This window comes from Vulpes lagopus, chromosome 8, assembly GCF_018345385.1.
Source record: "Vulpes lagopus strain Blue_001 chromosome 8, ASM1834538v1, whole genome shotgun sequence".
In the NCBI taxonomy this organism is placed as follows: Eukaryota; Metazoa; Chordata; class Mammalia; order Carnivora; family Canidae; genus Vulpes; species Vulpes lagopus.
The window spans coordinates 57,934,995-57,951,207 of NC_054831.1; the positions used below are offsets into that span (position 1 = coordinate 57,934,995).

The 16,213-nt window shown below is 42.4% G+C and overlaps 1 protein-coding gene across 16 annotated transcripts in view; it reads right to left on the reverse strand.

Annotated features, from left to right (window-relative positions):
• PARD3 (par-3 family cell polarity regulator) overlaps positions 1-16,213 on the reverse strand; it is a 658,827-nt gene that overhangs the window by 181,503 nt on the left and 461,111 nt on the right. For 2 of the 16 annotated variants that reach the window (XM_041765042.1, XM_041765043.1), the window contains one exon: positions 14,283-14,399. The exons of the other annotated variants lie outside the window; for them this stretch is intronic. In XM_041765042.1, the coding sequence (XP_041620976.1) occupies positions 14,369-14,399 (31 nt within the window). In that variant the 3' untranslated portion in view covers positions 14,283-14,368. Of the gene's footprint in view, positions 1-14,282; positions 14,400-16,213 lie in introns of those variants that run through there. 16 annotated transcript variants of the gene reach the window in all.

The following is a 16,213-nucleotide window of genomic DNA, read 5'->3' on the forward strand; positions in this document are numbered from 1 at the left end:
TCACAGAACACTCTTCTCCTCCTTAGACTGACCTCAACCTCTTTGAATGTCTCTTAGGTTCTTCATGTTATTCTATATGCTGCCAGTCCATGAAGTAAAACCTTTATGTACTACACTGAAATCTAAGAAAGATCACTATCTAAGCATTTCTTATGGTGAAACACCAAAAAGAGTGTAAAAATACTTGAATGTTTTCAGTGTAATTTTAACTCATAAGCATCCACCAAAATGCCCAGGACAGTGTACTTCCCCATGGAATGACAACTGAAATGAGCTGCTCATGGGGAATCCAAGGACAACCAGACATAAGACATGGAAGCCTTTGGGTAGCTCGTCTGAAGATCAACAACTCAAGTACATATCACATACCAGTTGTACTTGGTCAGAGGCAATGTTTTTCCAATCTGGACATTACTGAAATTTTGGTCCAGACCATCCGGGACAGTGGGGTGGGGGTGAGGGTCTCTCATGAATCATAAGGTGTTCAGCAGCATCTGTGGCCTCTAACCACTACATGCCACCAGCACTCCTCCCCTCTGGTGACAACCAAGTAAGTCATCAGACACTGCCACAAGTTTATGGGGCAAAACCCTGGGGGCTGAGAACCACTCGGCTAGGGTTTAAGATAAACAACTAAGTTCAATGCAATATCCTCATTATTTACAAAGACTAAAAAGAGGACTCAAAGGATAATAAAAGGTATATCGTCATTCCTGAATGCCCCGTTTATTTCAGGACTACTTCCTAAACACTAAAGAAAGAAATCATCTTCTACTGAGATGGTTAAGGTTGAATGCAGGTAACTAAGTCCCAGAAAACAAGATCTAGCATGCTATAATCCAAGTATATTTGGGGAATGTATCCATAAAAACTAGTTAGGTCGGTGCACCTGGATGGCTCAGTTGGTTATACGTCTGCCTTTGGCTCAGGTCATGATCTCAGGGTCCTGGGACCAAGCCCCACATCGGTCTCCCTTTTCAGCAGGGGATCTGCTTCTCCCTCTTCCTCTCCCTCTGCTCCTCCTCCCTGCTTATGCACTCTCTCTCTCTCTCTCTCCCCCAACCCCCATCAAATAAATAAATAAAATCTTCAAAACAAACAAACCAGTTAGGTTAAAAAGGCACCAAAGTCAATATATCAACTGATTTTTTTTTTAATTTTTTTTTTTTTTTTTTTTTTTTTTTTTATGATAGTCACAGAGAGAGAGAGAGAGGCAGAGACACAGGCGGAGGGAGAAGCAGGCTCCATGCACCGGGAGCCCGACGTGGGACTCGATCCCGGTCTCCAGGATCGCGCCCTGGGCCAAAGGCAGGCGCCAAACCGCTGCGCCACCCAGGGATCCCTATATCAACTGATTAAGTGCTTGTATTCCAGAATCAGAAAGACATAGGTTATTTGATGCATGACAACTGGCACTATTAAATGATAAAAATGCTAATAAAAATAGTAGCAAAGATAAAATGCAATCATGTTTTAAAGCATGTAACACACGGTTGGGAGAAATCACCACTCAATAGATGTGATTTTGTACAGAAATATCTATATATTCATTCCTTCCTCCATGTCTAGGAAGCTCCTCTAAGATAAGTTGGGAAGACCATGACCATTTCAAGTGGTAGATATAAGAAGATTTTCCAGTATTTGTGGTCCACTCTCTGTCTTTCTGGTTAAGCCAGTCATGGCTAGTCTTAGCCAGCACAGTGGAATGACGGTGAACAGTAGCCCAGTGCTATAAAGCAGCTGCAATTTCAGAGGCCTGAGGCCACCTACCTCCAGAAACAGTGAGTTAGAAAGGTAATTCACAGTGGCCGACTCTGCATAGCAGGTGCTGCTAGCTGCAGCCTACACACATTCTCCTTCTCCTGCTTAGGAGTGAAACCCTGATTTGGTAGGGAGAGGAAATATGCCTACTTGAGATGAAACTATTTGCCCCAGCCTCCTTTGAGAATAGGAACAGAAGACAGTAGAAGACAGTAGTTAAGAGCGTAAACAGTGGAGCCAGATTTCTGGGTCAAAATCCCAGCTTTGCCTCTTATTAGCTATGAGATGCACAGCCATATGACTCACTCTGCTTGGACAACTCACTTAAATTCTCTGAGTCTCAACTTCCTCTTTAGTAAAATGTGACCACCCTCATAGGTTTATATTGAGAATGAAATAAATTATATGAATTATACACGCAGTCTTCTTTTATACAAATAGGCTCTCAATAAACATTAACTATTTTATTATCATTATTGTTAAATTCTGGCTCAGAGAACTTGATATGGGACTTCTGGGAATGATCTGTACAAAGGAGGTCAATTCCCCCGAAAATTCCCTTTCCCCTTCCTGTTTTTTCTTGCTTAGAATTCTGACAAGCTGGCTAGAGCTGTAACTATGAAGTGACAACCGGGGTGGAAATACATGTTTAAGACGCTCATGTTCATAATGACATTATTCACAAAAGTTAAAAGATGGATGCGAACTGAATGTCTGTCAACAGATGACTGGATAAGCAGAATGTGAGGTATATGCACAGTGGAATATTATTCAGCCTTAAAAAGAAAGGAAATTCTGTCACATGCTACAACATGGATGGATCTAGAGGATACCATGCTAAGTGAAATAAGCCAGTGACAAAAAGATAAATACCATAAATGTCATATGATTCCACTTATATGAAGTATCTAGAATAGTCCAATTCAAAGAGACAGAAAGCAGAATGGTGGTTATGATGGGTAGGGGGAGGGGACATGGGTTGGTGTTTAAAGGACACAGAGTTTCAGTTGTGTGAGATGAAGAGAGTTCTGGATGTTTATGGTAGTGATAGCTGTGTGGCAATGGGAATGTTAATGCCCCTGAACGGTACACTTAAAGATGGTAAATATTATGGCTATCTTACCACGATTAAAAAAATAAAGAAAAATATAGTAAGATTGGCTGAATAAATGGAAGGTAGTGGCATTGCTGACATTCTGGGTCTATCACACAAGCCTCGGACTGCCAATCTCCAGGCTTCTTTTAAATCAGAGACAAGCCTTGTCTTGTTTAAATGACAGTTATTTGGATCTGTGCTGCAACCAGAACAATTTGTCACAGATAAAGTCATGGAGATAAGAAGGCAAGAAGGAGAGTTTTCTTTCATATATTTGGTGTTCCAAACAGAAAAGGAAAAAACATTCTTTGCAACATCTTTGTAAATGACCCCATCCTCACATCAATACCTCACTATTCAACCCCACAGTTCCCAGAAACTAATCTGCTTCTCAACATGTCACCCTCAAAGTCAATGCAGGGTAGATGATGGGTGGCAGGAGGGAGCCAATGCCTTCCAAGAGTACAAGAGCAGAATTAATGGAGACAAGTGAAAATAACCACCCACACAAAGCCTCATTTCTTCAGGCCAGCTACCTAGCTGAAAGATTCTTGAGTATGAAATTGCGAAGAAAACAACATTCCATGAGTCAGAAATGATTTTCATTTTCTCCTTATTGTTTCTGATGCTATGTGGGTATTCTATGGTTGGTGACTGGAGGCACCTTCGCACACTTTCTATTACCTTGCTGCTAATAAGAGTTCGTCTCTAACTTAGATGGCTGCCTGTCAGCTGCATGCCTATACAGAAGAGTAGAGGACACTTCGAAACGAAAAGGTGTTTTCCCACTGCTGACCTGGAAATAGTATGAAAATTCTGCTTTAGTAAATGACATAACTTCCATCTCACAAGAAAAATAACATTCAAAGGGATGTTGCCAGACTCAACAGATAGGGGTCTACTCTAAGAAGAAAAGCATAAAGATTTGACAGTAAAGATAATAAGACCCGTATGGATAAAACTATATTTGAACATGAGACCTTTGCAAAAAAGAGTTCCACGGGGAAAATGTTATGTACATTTTTTTCTATTTTGTTCATGAAAGCTGAGAAGGCAGATCTAAAATCTTAGTAGTAAACTATTTAAAGACTGAAATGGTAAAAAAAAATAATTAAAAAATAAATAAATAAATAAAGACTGCAATGGTATCCATGACCAAAAACCAGCTAACTAGTTATGTACGTTTTCTACTTTTTAAAAAATAGTACTTAGTTTATAATATTTTATTACTGAAAATATAAAAGAAATCAAAATAATGTCACAGCAGGAAATACACATAATTCTATATTTTCATGGGAAATATATTCCCAGAAAGCAATCTAGTTGAAACATTTTTGAATGTAACTACGACTATAATGTGCATAACATATAGAATGAATAATATTAAAAATGCCTGTAAAAAATAAAAAGTTTTTTTAAATGATGCAGATAGGCAAAGCCCATCCAGGAACCCTTCAGAAAAGGCAGCAAACCAGAAATAATGGGCACACACTCAATTTATCAATTTCAATAGTTTACATAAAGGATTAATAGCTTGAATATATCCAAAACTTTACATCCCCTTGGATAGAACATAAGATATGAACAGTGTTGCCTTGAAACACAAAGATATCTGTAAATCAGCTTTTTGTTTTTGTTTTTAAGCCACAGGAATGGAAGCCCTCGTGAATTTTGAGAAAACAGGTCCTGGGAGACAGAGTCTGAGAATGTCTGTAAGCACAGAGTGAGGATTCCTGCTTATGTATTATAATGGTTAAATGCCATAATTAAAAAAAAAAAAAAAAAAGACTTTCAAAAACGGTCATTTTAAAGCTGGCACTTTGAGGAAGCAAGCTGTTTATCTGACCTCAGTACTTTTATTGTTTTGTAAGCATGAGAGAAAATTGGAACTAAGGTCTTATTATAATTTAGAGCAGCTGACGTCATCATGATCCACACTCACTCTGGTCACATGCTCAGCAGTGACATACCTGCCAACACAAAGGAGGAAAGATAAGACAGAGACAGATGAGAAATTCTCTCACCACTGAAGAAGTGATCCCATAGTCAACAAAAACAGTCATTAAATTTGTTTCTCTTCCAAGTTATATTTCAGTAACAAGTTACTTAAAAAAATTAATCCTGCGTATCCTAATTTCTCTAATTCTTTGTGAAAATCTTCAATTGGGATTAACACGTCACTTAGCATGTTATTTCTCTTCTTCAAAAATATAGAAATCTGGCACAGTTTTCTGTGTTTGTGTAGAGTGTTGGAAAAAAAGAGTTTGCTTCTTACAACAGGAATTAATATATTATAGCCTTAACTTGGAACAAGCATGAAGGTCAAGAGATTCTGTCTCTACTGGCATCCCACAGAAACTCTAAAGTACGTGACATAAAACGGGTAACCATTCACAACCGGTCAGAGACCCCCCACTGACGCTAGTAACTCCCATGCAGCCAGGGCCATGAGTACTTCTGACTTCTCAGCAGAAACACTGTTCACAATATCCTTCTAATTAATACAAGACATGCTCTTGTCTCGACTTTAATGATCATAATCTTCTGGTTTTTATCTGCAGCAGCCTCTCCTTGGTCATCACACTCCCCTCCCCACCTGAAGCTGGTGGGGTCCAGCTAATATGCGAAGGGTCCCCAGGTCCCTGGCCTTCACCTGCTCCTCCTTCCCTGCACGCACAGGTCCAGACAGCCCTTCCACGAATACTCTGTCATGGTTTCAAATGTCACCTTTTCTGTCTTTGACTTCCACACATCCACAGCCCCTCCTGCTCACTAGGGATCTCCACTGGGGTGTATCGCCGCAGACAAGTACAAGTCAGATTCAACAGGTCACATTTCGTCCAAATATGATGTTCCTCCAGGGTTTTCTAGTCAGTGTAACCACCATCAATCTAGTTTCTCAGGCCAAAACCATAGGAATTATTTCTTACTGTTTTTTTTTTCTCTCTCATTTTTTACATCTATCAAATCACCAAACTCCCGGATTCCTCCAGAGAAATACATATCCTATCCCTGACCCCATGGCCACCGCCATGGCTGGCCATGATTTTTACAACAGTTGTCTACCTGAGTTCCTGGCATACACTTTGGGCCAGCTCCTAAGTTCACTCCACAAATTGTTGCTACAGTCCTCTATTAATTTTCTAAAAAATGTAAATTTAACCAATCCATTCTCCTGAATGGCCTCTCATTGTTCTAGCATCAGATACAAACTATACCATGAGTCCTTTATGACAGGCCACCCGCCTCCCTAGCAGCTCATCCCTCACCCCCATCCTCTGCAAACCTACAGGATTTCCACCACCTAAGTAGTATCTTTCAATTGTTGTAACCCATTAGCTATGTAAAATTGACATGGTAGGACTCACTTAGCATTTTCAAAGAAGTAAATTACAGAATAATAATAGTAATGTCAAAAGCAGCTAACCTTCACATAGTACTTTCTTTTTTTGTACCAGGAGGGGTTCTGAGGTGCCTGGTATATATTAGCTTCAGACAACGGGGGAGACAGGTACCATTATTGTCCATACCTTACAAGTGAGAAAAGTAAAGCACAAAGAGGTTAATTAACTTGCTCTGAACCTGAGGCTGCTGAGTGTACACCTGGGAATGGGACCCAAGTGATCGAACTGCAGAGTCCAGGCCCTTCACCACTTACTCAGCTGCCTCTCAGCAGGGGAATCAGAGCACAGGGCACAGAGGCAAGGATGACTCTGTGAAACGTTCAGTTACTTGTGTGTGCACGTCCACTGGCTTGCAAGACAAAATATATTTCTTGCTGAGGATCATATCAAGACTCTGAATCCCACTGATGCAAAATTCTCCTTTTCCCCAAAAAACCCCTTGAAAAAGAGAGAACATCTTTTGGATCTGAGTTTTAATGCCATCTTCTGGAGGGAGGTGACTGACTCCTTGTCTGGGCCATGCACATTTGCTCTGAGCTCCCACAGAGCCTCCACAAGGGCCACTGAGGCAAAGCCTGTCTTCTCTCAGTTACCCCCAAATCCCTGCCCCTGAAATGGTGCCTGGCAGACAGAAAGCCTCCAGTAAACATTTGTTGAATGTACAAATTAATGGTTTTACCTCAAAGGCACTAAGAAATCACATATACTCCATAAGAAGCCTTGGAAAAGTCCCACGTGCTCACCAGCAGAAACCAGGTGAGAAGTATAAGGCTCAGAAGTCATCGCACTGACCCAGTTCTTTGCACAAGGCATGTGGATGCACATTTTCTGGCCTTGCCTCAGAGTACATGCGACTCTAGCTGGCTGGGGGAGACAGGAGGGAACACAGTAGGAGAGTGAAGCCATTCCCCACAGCAGTGATCAGGGCCAGCAGCCCACCCCTGGCCCCACATCAGGAAGCTGGCTCTTCCTGCCAGGAGCACCCATCGAGGCACCAAGGTGCACATTTCCTTGGCTTCAGATCTGTGGCTCTCACCAGCAACTTGCAAAGGAGCAGTGAAAATTAATCTTTAGTAGGACACTTGTCATTAAGTGCTGGAATATGATTGCCCATCAGGAGATTTACTGCCCATTTGCAAATACACTTACCTGGATGCTGAGATACAGCAAACCAAATCTGAGGGCAATCTCCTTTCCCTCAGTGTGGCTGGGACAACTCAGGTGGGTAGCAGACAACATCCTGCAGAAATGATTATCAATGCTTTGCCAATGTGCTCTAATCATCTGGCTGCTGCTATGTTCCAGAAAGTTCATCAAAGGAACATGTCCTCCTGTCAGAATACGTATCTTACCATGGGTTCAAAATTTACTTTTTTAAAACTTGCACAATCAACCTCATTAAGATTAAATTGGTGCTATCATTTCCTCAATTTTAAAAATGTTTTAACACTATACGCTAGAAGAGATAAAATAAAAAAGAAACCTGAAATCCTAGGAATTCAAAAGTAAACTTGGGATGCTTTCCCAAGACTAAAGCACGATACAAGCAGGAATTAGATAAAAGATTATTTCCCTTTCTTCAAGCAGCAGTGGAAATTTGCCAAGGCCAGGTACAAGTATCCAGACAGACATAAGGAGCAGAGGCGCTGGAGAGGCAGGAAGCGCCGAGCCCCACTGGTCTTCCAAGGGGCAGAGCACTAAACACCGAGCTGTGGTCTCTGTGGCACACCCAAGGATCGGCAAGGTTGCTGATCCAGGTGGCACTGACAGGGTGTGGGTGAAAAGGACAGGAACATAGGGAAAAATCAGAAGATTTGAGAGGAGATAAAGACTTCGAACACACATGCCCTCATGATTGTTTTAACGGGGGGAAATGAAAGAAACAACAGGAGTACAGTAAGATCTGAGGCATAAGAAGGGTTAATATACAGCAAGGGGGAAATGAGGTATAAAAACAGGTAGGACTATATGGCCATCTCGAAAGAAGAGAGCAAGCATAAAGCCGCTTTTTTTTTTTTTTTTTTAATCATCACTAGCATTCAAGATATAGTATGGACAGGTTTGAGGGTCAGGTGCGGGAGAAGGGATATGGCAATTAGTAAATTTTAAATTCACAACAAAATTCCTGAGTAACTTATGAACTATTCTGGGAGAGAAAGGATCACAGATAGAGGACGCTAAGAAATCAAATAGAAAAAAAAAAAAAAAGAAATCAAATAGAAACAAAACTTAAAAGCTGGGCTCAGAAGATACCAACTTCCACATTCCCAGCTAGCAGCAGGGATCTCTATTTTTTCATAGCCTACACTAGCAATGCCACTTCACATGATGAACCTCTAGCAACCTTGGCTCTCAAACAGGGTCCAGGGCAGTACAACCTGATGGAAGAAGCCCAGCTGAGTGGTTTGGAACATGGCTTTAGGGGTGGGCCGGTATTCACACTCAGTCTGGCTCTGCCACTGGACCCGACCCCTGGGTAACCTTGGTCATCAGTACCCCCCTGAACCTTTGTGTTTACCTTCTTTATCCATAATATGGGATTAAAAAGAGCACCTACCCTAAAGGGTTATTGTGAAGATTAAATAGGTCATTGAAATAATGTTCTCAGCAGACTGTCCACCAGTATCAACACTCAATGAATACTAACTGCTTGCCATGGTACTGGTGGAAATACAATGCATGAGGAACACCTCTTCTCTTTAGGGAAGTCCTCACGACCATCATGTTCCCCAACAAAATCAGAAACAGGTGCCACAAGGTGATAGTGGATAACACTCTAAATTAACTGGAAGAGTAGAAATAGAGAAGCCTTAATACAGAAAGCAGGGACATTATGCAGTTAGTTTACATCAGTTCATTTCATTTCAAAGCCCCCGTTCCTGTGTTTGGACAGTGAGTGTAAAGTTGATCTTCTACTATTTTTTTTTTTTAGGACTGAAATTCATACATGAACCAGAAAGAGGCAATATTTTTAACATAGAAGAGATGAAAGTTATAATATTATATAGTATAATATTACATATGATATATATCCTAATATATAATATTTAATATTTATTTAATATGGAAAATTAAAGATGGTATTGCAGAAGCAACTAAGGAGATAAACCTCATTTAAGAATCAGACTATCCTTGGCCTCAGGAGGCTGGCCCCCACGTGCTTAGCTCCGTGCCCCCCCCAACCCCCCACCCAACCCGGCTAGTAGGGAAAGGGGAGAGCTCCAGAGCACCATCTGTCTGTGGTGGTGCCCACAGGTGACCCAGCCTGTAAAGGGCTATATGGGCATGGCCTTCAGAAGGGAGGGACCTTTCACCAGCTCACTCTGCTGCTCAGGAAGCTCTTGAGGAGTAAAACGAGGGTTTGACTTCTTTTACAGACAGAATCTTACACCATCTCCAGAGCCTGGCATTTTAAGGCTTAGGAAGGCACGAATAGGGCAATTTTAACATTTGCTCCTTGCTTGAATCTGTGACCCCCTCAAAGATACTGCTTGGCATGAAAGCTTCAATTTGGAACTGTACCTTTTTTAAAAAAGTCTGATGTAATAGAGAATACTTAAATCATTTATGGCTACTAAGAGCAGGGAAAACGGTAACTTGAACAATAAACCAAAGGACATGATGCAGACCTATGGAGCGTGAAAAGGCCTGCTCTCCGGGGACTGTCTTGATCAGTCACAGGCAAGCTTTGGAAGTGACATCATCTTCCAACGATGGGAGCAAACAGCAGCACTGCCCTGGTGTGGTAGCTTGTCACAAGCTGTAAAATTACTCCAGGTAGAAATTCATCACATACACTGTCACCACTTACTCAGGGAACTTTATTTATTCATTCATTCAACAGTCTGGATTTCACCTGAAGCAGATCCTGAGATAAGGATTCAGGGCTTAGTTTAATGGAGCGGTAGAGGAGTGAAGACGGGATGTGCAGGGAAAGGCAGCCCAAAAGCAGTGTCTCAAGCCTGTTACCACTGTGGCCAAGGGGAGCTCAATGCCACAGGCAAACTCTGGGTGCTGGGAAGGGGTGCTCCTTGGCCTCTCTGCCTGGGGTACACATAAAATAGCGAGGGCAGTGGCTCTCTTGACTCACACTGGCTGACGAGTGCACTGCAGAGGTCATGACCAAGGCCCTCCAGCAGTCCTGCACAGAGCAGCAGAGCTTCCTGCCACAGCCTGGAAGTCTCAGGCCTAGAGGTAGAGGCTGGCCACCGGAAGCCAGAGGACGGGCACCCTGACATCCGTTGGGCTTCCTGGGCCCTGACTATGCACCACGCAGCCTGCAAGTGGTACAGCAGAGGCAAGGTTAACCCAGCCTGCTGTTGGCAACCAATCATTACACCACGCGTGATAACATGGCATGTGAGGTAGTAGTGAGTGCACAGAGAAGTGATGCCAAACAGCGCGACAGGAAGTGACAGGGTGGGAGGGAGTGCTGCTGAGCGAGGCTGGAGAATTACCCCCAAAAGCGGACACCCATGAACCTATGAGAAGCTGAGAATAGATTATTCCAGGTAGAACAATGAGCAAGCACGAAGGCGCTGAGATCCACAGTTGGGCAGGGGGGAGGGGTGGGCAGCGCAACTGCAGTGAGGTTCACGAAGGCAAGAGAAGGAGCGAGGCCTGAGGGGTGGGAAGTGGGAGACAAGTCATGGGGAAGCCAACAGTTGACTCCACAGATTTCAACCTCTCCTCTGAATGTACTTGGACACCTGCCAGGGGCTGAGCAGAGAGAGAACAAGATGATGTGACTCGTAGCTGCTGCGTTGACAGCATACTGCAGGGGAGCAGGGGGAGGCAGGGAGGGTGGCTGGAGGATCGCTGCTGACATGCAGGAGACAGGATGCGGGGACTGAAGGACCAGAGCTCCTGAGCTCCGTAGAAATGATGAAGTAAATGGGCCTTTGTTGTTGTTCATGAATAAACTGGACGTGGAATGTGCAGAAAACACAAGAGCCAAGGATTACCTGAAGGCTTCGAAGCTAACCAAGTGACCTAAACTGGAGCTGCAATTATCTGAGGAGGGAAGAAATACTGGGAAGTGAGTTGGCAGCACGCTAGGTGTCGACGTTCAAGCGAGCAAGTGAAGAAGCCGGAGGACCCACACACGTACAGATCACGGAAGATGCGCGGGCAGGAGACGTGCATTTGTGGGTCACCTGCCCATAGATTGTACTTAGAGCTTGGAGGCTCCGTTTCCTACGAATCTAAACATCCTGTGTTACTGCAAAGGGAAAGAGAGAAAAGCACCAAGGACTGAGTCTGGGAGGCACCCCGGTACCGGAGGGGCAGAGTGGAGCTCAGACCCCACAGTGAGGACGACCCAGAGTAGCCAGAAGACAGGCCGAGCGCCCGGTCTGGGGGACCTCAGAGGAGCCCAGGAGCCCCCACGCCAAGGTCTGGGGGACCAAGGCAGGGCCTAGGGGAGACTCAGCTGTGAGGAGGCCACGGGGGATGGGGGGGGAGGGCGAGGGAGCTGGGGCTTCAAAGAAGGGAGTTTAAGAGAGAACAGGAAGATTGAGATGACAAATGCACATTTCTCAAAGGGTTTGTGATAATGCATAGGCAGGAACATGAGGTAGGAGTTGACTCTGCTCTATGCTGGGGGAGGGACAGCACCACGTGGGGGTGCCGGGAGTGACCCAGGAGAGAAGGGCAGTGCTGCCCTACTCTGCAGGGACCCCAAAAGGCTCGCTGGAGCCATGCCCATGGGGCAAGAGAGTGCAGAGCTGCTCTGGGCTCTGCTCTGGGTGCCTGGGGAGCCCTCAGCGGTGCATCCAGCCCACAAAACATGCAAGCAGAAAGGTTACCAGGAGACACGGCCAATTCACTATGATAGGGAATTTAATCCAATTTTAGTCTTTTGTTTCTAAATTGGCTATTATTAAATAGGTCAGAAGAAAACCATCCAACATTCAATTATGTAAGAGGTCACTTCCCCAGCGAATTCTTTAAAATACTATTTGAAAGAATCAAACAATCACCTTTATACAATAATTTGTGGCTTGACAAAAATATATTTAGGAATACCAGGTACCAGGTTCATTATGTTTAATGTGAAAGATGCAGAACCTCTAATGGTAACAAATAAAAACATTCAGAAAGAATATTTCCAATACATGTTTTGATAAATGTCATTAGCTTGGCCTGTCTTCCAGTACATTTTTCAGTGGTGTGATAGTATTTATTTACCCTGTGTTATTAGAGAGTGAATAGTCACTAGCCTTCAATTTTCACATCAATTGCAGAAAAAAAGATTCCATTTTCCACACCGTCTGGAATTGAAATTGACTTAGCATCTCAGAACTGTCAAAAATTTCTTTTACGAAAAGGTTTGCTTTACAGAGACTATAAAGTAGGTGTCATCCTTGACACTCGCGTTCTATATTCATGCTGCAGGTCTGTGGAAAAGCAGCATTAAGGAGCATCAGGAAAGGTCTTAGAAAGGCCTAGCCGTCATGCTTTGTGACTCCTCTGGCTCCCTCGCAGTCAGTTTCTGTGCTGTAGATGTCAGAGGTTCTCTATTTAAAACTGCTAACAAAAAAAAAAAAAGCATAATTCTAGAAGAATATGATATCAGCTACCCTAGAACTTGGCTTTGCTATCAGGTCAGTCTGACACTTATTTTCCTGTGTTAAAAATGGGAACCTCTGTTTCCACTCGAATTAGAAGAAGCATATATTAAATCCTTGGGATTTACAAATTTGAAACTTATCCAGAGAGATCCTCCCAGTATGTGTCTTCACACAAGAAGGCCGGTCTCTGTCCAGCTCACCCAGGAGAAAACAAGTAAAATTATGCAAAAACCCCTCGTTAAGTTCTTCTTTTCTATTGGAAAGTATTGTGCCTGTCTCTCATATAGCTGGGTAGACATTTCCACAGATGTATTTTAACTGCATTCCCTAAACCAGCCCCAGTTTAGACTGAGTGCCAATGTGAAACTGGTCACATTCACCCAAAGGGCAATTAGGCCTGAGCCATAAAAATCTATGAGCCCCGCTATTTCCGACATCAACAAATAAACACGGTTATAGGTGCCTCCTTCCTGTGATACAGGTGAGGGCTTTTGCCTGGCAGGGCTAGGGGGTGAGGCTGGGCTGCAGCTGCTGCCAAGTCTGAGCAAAGTCCTGTCCTCACTGGCACACAACCCAGCTCCACAACAACCTTTAGCAAATGGTTCTCTGCTTCATCACCACATTTGTTTTCAAGTACAATACAATTCCAACATTCTCAGAGAATAAAGCTAACTAGATGGAGCCCTGTCTATAATTCTGAAGACATGAAGAATGGAGAAGTGTTCAGTTAAGGCTTCTTGTAAGCAGAAGGCTTCCTCCTAAAGGAAGGACACAGGCTGAGACCTACCTGCTTGTTCAGATAGGTGTGATTACAATCCTCAGTCAGGTAGACTCTTTCCAGAAACACTGTTATAAAAGAGTGTGTGCTCTTAGCTCCCCGGGGTGTTAGCAAACCTCAGAATTACTATTTGCTAAAGTATCTCTACTTTTTCCCAGGAAGGACTTGCTGGGTCAGCCACCCCCCGGCACAGATACCTCTTTTCCTAACCTCCTATCTTTTGTCTAAACCCTCTAACCTACAAACGGACTAAACTTTGCTCAAAAGTACCTGGCAACCTGGCCAATTTGGTTATCAACTATGGGTGATAGTCCCAACCCATAGGCCTCCCTGCCCTTGAACTGTTCACCTGCCACCTGCTTGTGTCCTCAGCCACCATGTTAAACAAGAACCAAACTGGTACATTACTTCGTCTTGAAAGCAGATTCTAACATGGGATTGGTGTGTGCTGATGACTTCTGAATACGCCAGCAGCTAGACTATGGTTTTCCACTATGAAAAGGGGCTAATAAAAATGATAGGAAAAAACACTTCTCTGCCTTTTCAAGCAGTAATTTAAACCCCCAAGCTTGAAATCAAGATGAAAAAGTTCCAAATTGATTAATATGGAAATTACCAGACCATCAAAACTGCTGATGTCGTAAACAAAATTCGTCAACAGCCACTAAGAATTCATTAAAAGTAAATTTATTGTTTGTTTTAAAAATCAACTGTGCAATATGTGCTTCTCAAGACCTTTTTGAATCTGGTTTGTTGTTCATCTCTTCTCAGGCTTCAGTTTGGCAAGGCTAAATGAGAAACACGGTATAGACACACAGTTAGTAAGTACAGGTAAGGGAAGCAACAGTCATTCCTGTTTGTTATTCTCTCAAAGTTTAGAGTGTAATCCAGGCTACAACATTAAGTCTTAAAATCTGATCATGTTCATTGTATTCTGAAAACTATCATTATCTCAAAGGGAAAAGATAGCAGTGTATCTGATTTCAACCAAACAAGGTTTCAAACTAAATTACCTATTTCCTCTTACAGAAGTGAATAAAACAGTGCTGCAAGGAACCAGGTAATCATTTTAACTGTAATTGGAGGATTTGATTTTAATGGTAACATTGCAACATTACTTTTGCTTTAGCTTCCTACAGCAATAGGTTCTCAGCCATCACATAGGGACAAAAGCACAAAGTGAACCTGCGGCATGCATGGGAAGGTCCCTTCTAAGAAACCTACAGTTTGAGAGTGGGGACAATTCTACCATATTCAAAAGAGAACCATCCTAATCTATTAGGCAAAGCAATATCAAATTATATATATTCCAGGGCTGCAAAAAGGGCAACACATCATCTTTAACGCTTACTGTCAGAGAACACTGTCCTAATAGTATTTTAGGGTTTTATCATTCTGTGGATTATCGTCATTTGAAGATGGAAACTAAGGCAAAAACACGTTGCTGACAAATGCTGTCCCTTTCCTTCAAAAATGAACGCCTTGGAAACAAATTATAGATCTCTCTCCTTCTAGAGGACAGATTTAGTTCCTTCCCTCATTAGACACAATTTCATACAATTGCAGAATTCTAAAAAATATTTTATAGTATTAAATTTGAATGGCCAAGCATCTGAGAATCAACATAAACAAAGACTCAAAATTCCAGACCCTCCCCCTCTGCTCCACACTTTGCACAAAGAATGATGACATTTACACGTCATGTTTACCTATTCAGTAAGCACAACTCAAGTTTCTTAGATACAAAGCCATTTTAATTAAGGCAACAGGAGTTCCTTATGTGCAAAACATGTAGTACATACACAATGAGAAATTCATACAACCACAAAACACCTTACATTTGTTATTTGATTTCTTATAGATTTGAATTTGTGATTTAAAACTTGTATTAAGACAGCTTTTGCACTTCATGTACTCCATAATTTATAAACAGAAGAGTGATTCATAGGACTTAAAATATTCTTTCCTAGAGCTGTTTATCAATAATTAAATCATCTTTGTGACTACTATTCAATGTGTGAAATAGAAAACCATGTCATCTGTATATACCAGTAAATAAAAACATCTACGCAACATGCCACAGTTTCCTTTGGTATCCTTTTAAAAACAGACTCCATATATTTGGCTCTCTTCAAATTTAACCAAAAATCATAGGCAATCTATAGGGGTAGGAGCAGAGTCCGTGTGTTTGGGGGAGGCTTGAGGAGGAGAGCCCATGAGCCTGTTTTTAAAGGAAAATGTATTATTACCTCCTCGAAGGACTAAAGACACAAAGCTCAATATGCCCGGAAAGCTAGATTCTCAATATTTAACGTCCCTGACCCTTAGCCTTTTCTTTCTGTTATCTGAACCAAAAAGAGGAAACAAAATCATAACAACACACACACAAAAGCACAGGCTCACACACTGACATACATATCCCTTCAGGCCGGTGTTGGGCAGCTGCACTTGAACCTCCTTACAAACTGTCCTAAGAAATGCGCATATGCATTTTGATAAAGCTATTTAAAAGCAACATTGCTAAGGAAATCACATCTTCTTCTCCTTAAGAGAGCAAAATGAAAGGAAGAGACTAATTTTAAAATCGGACTATATCCCCCTA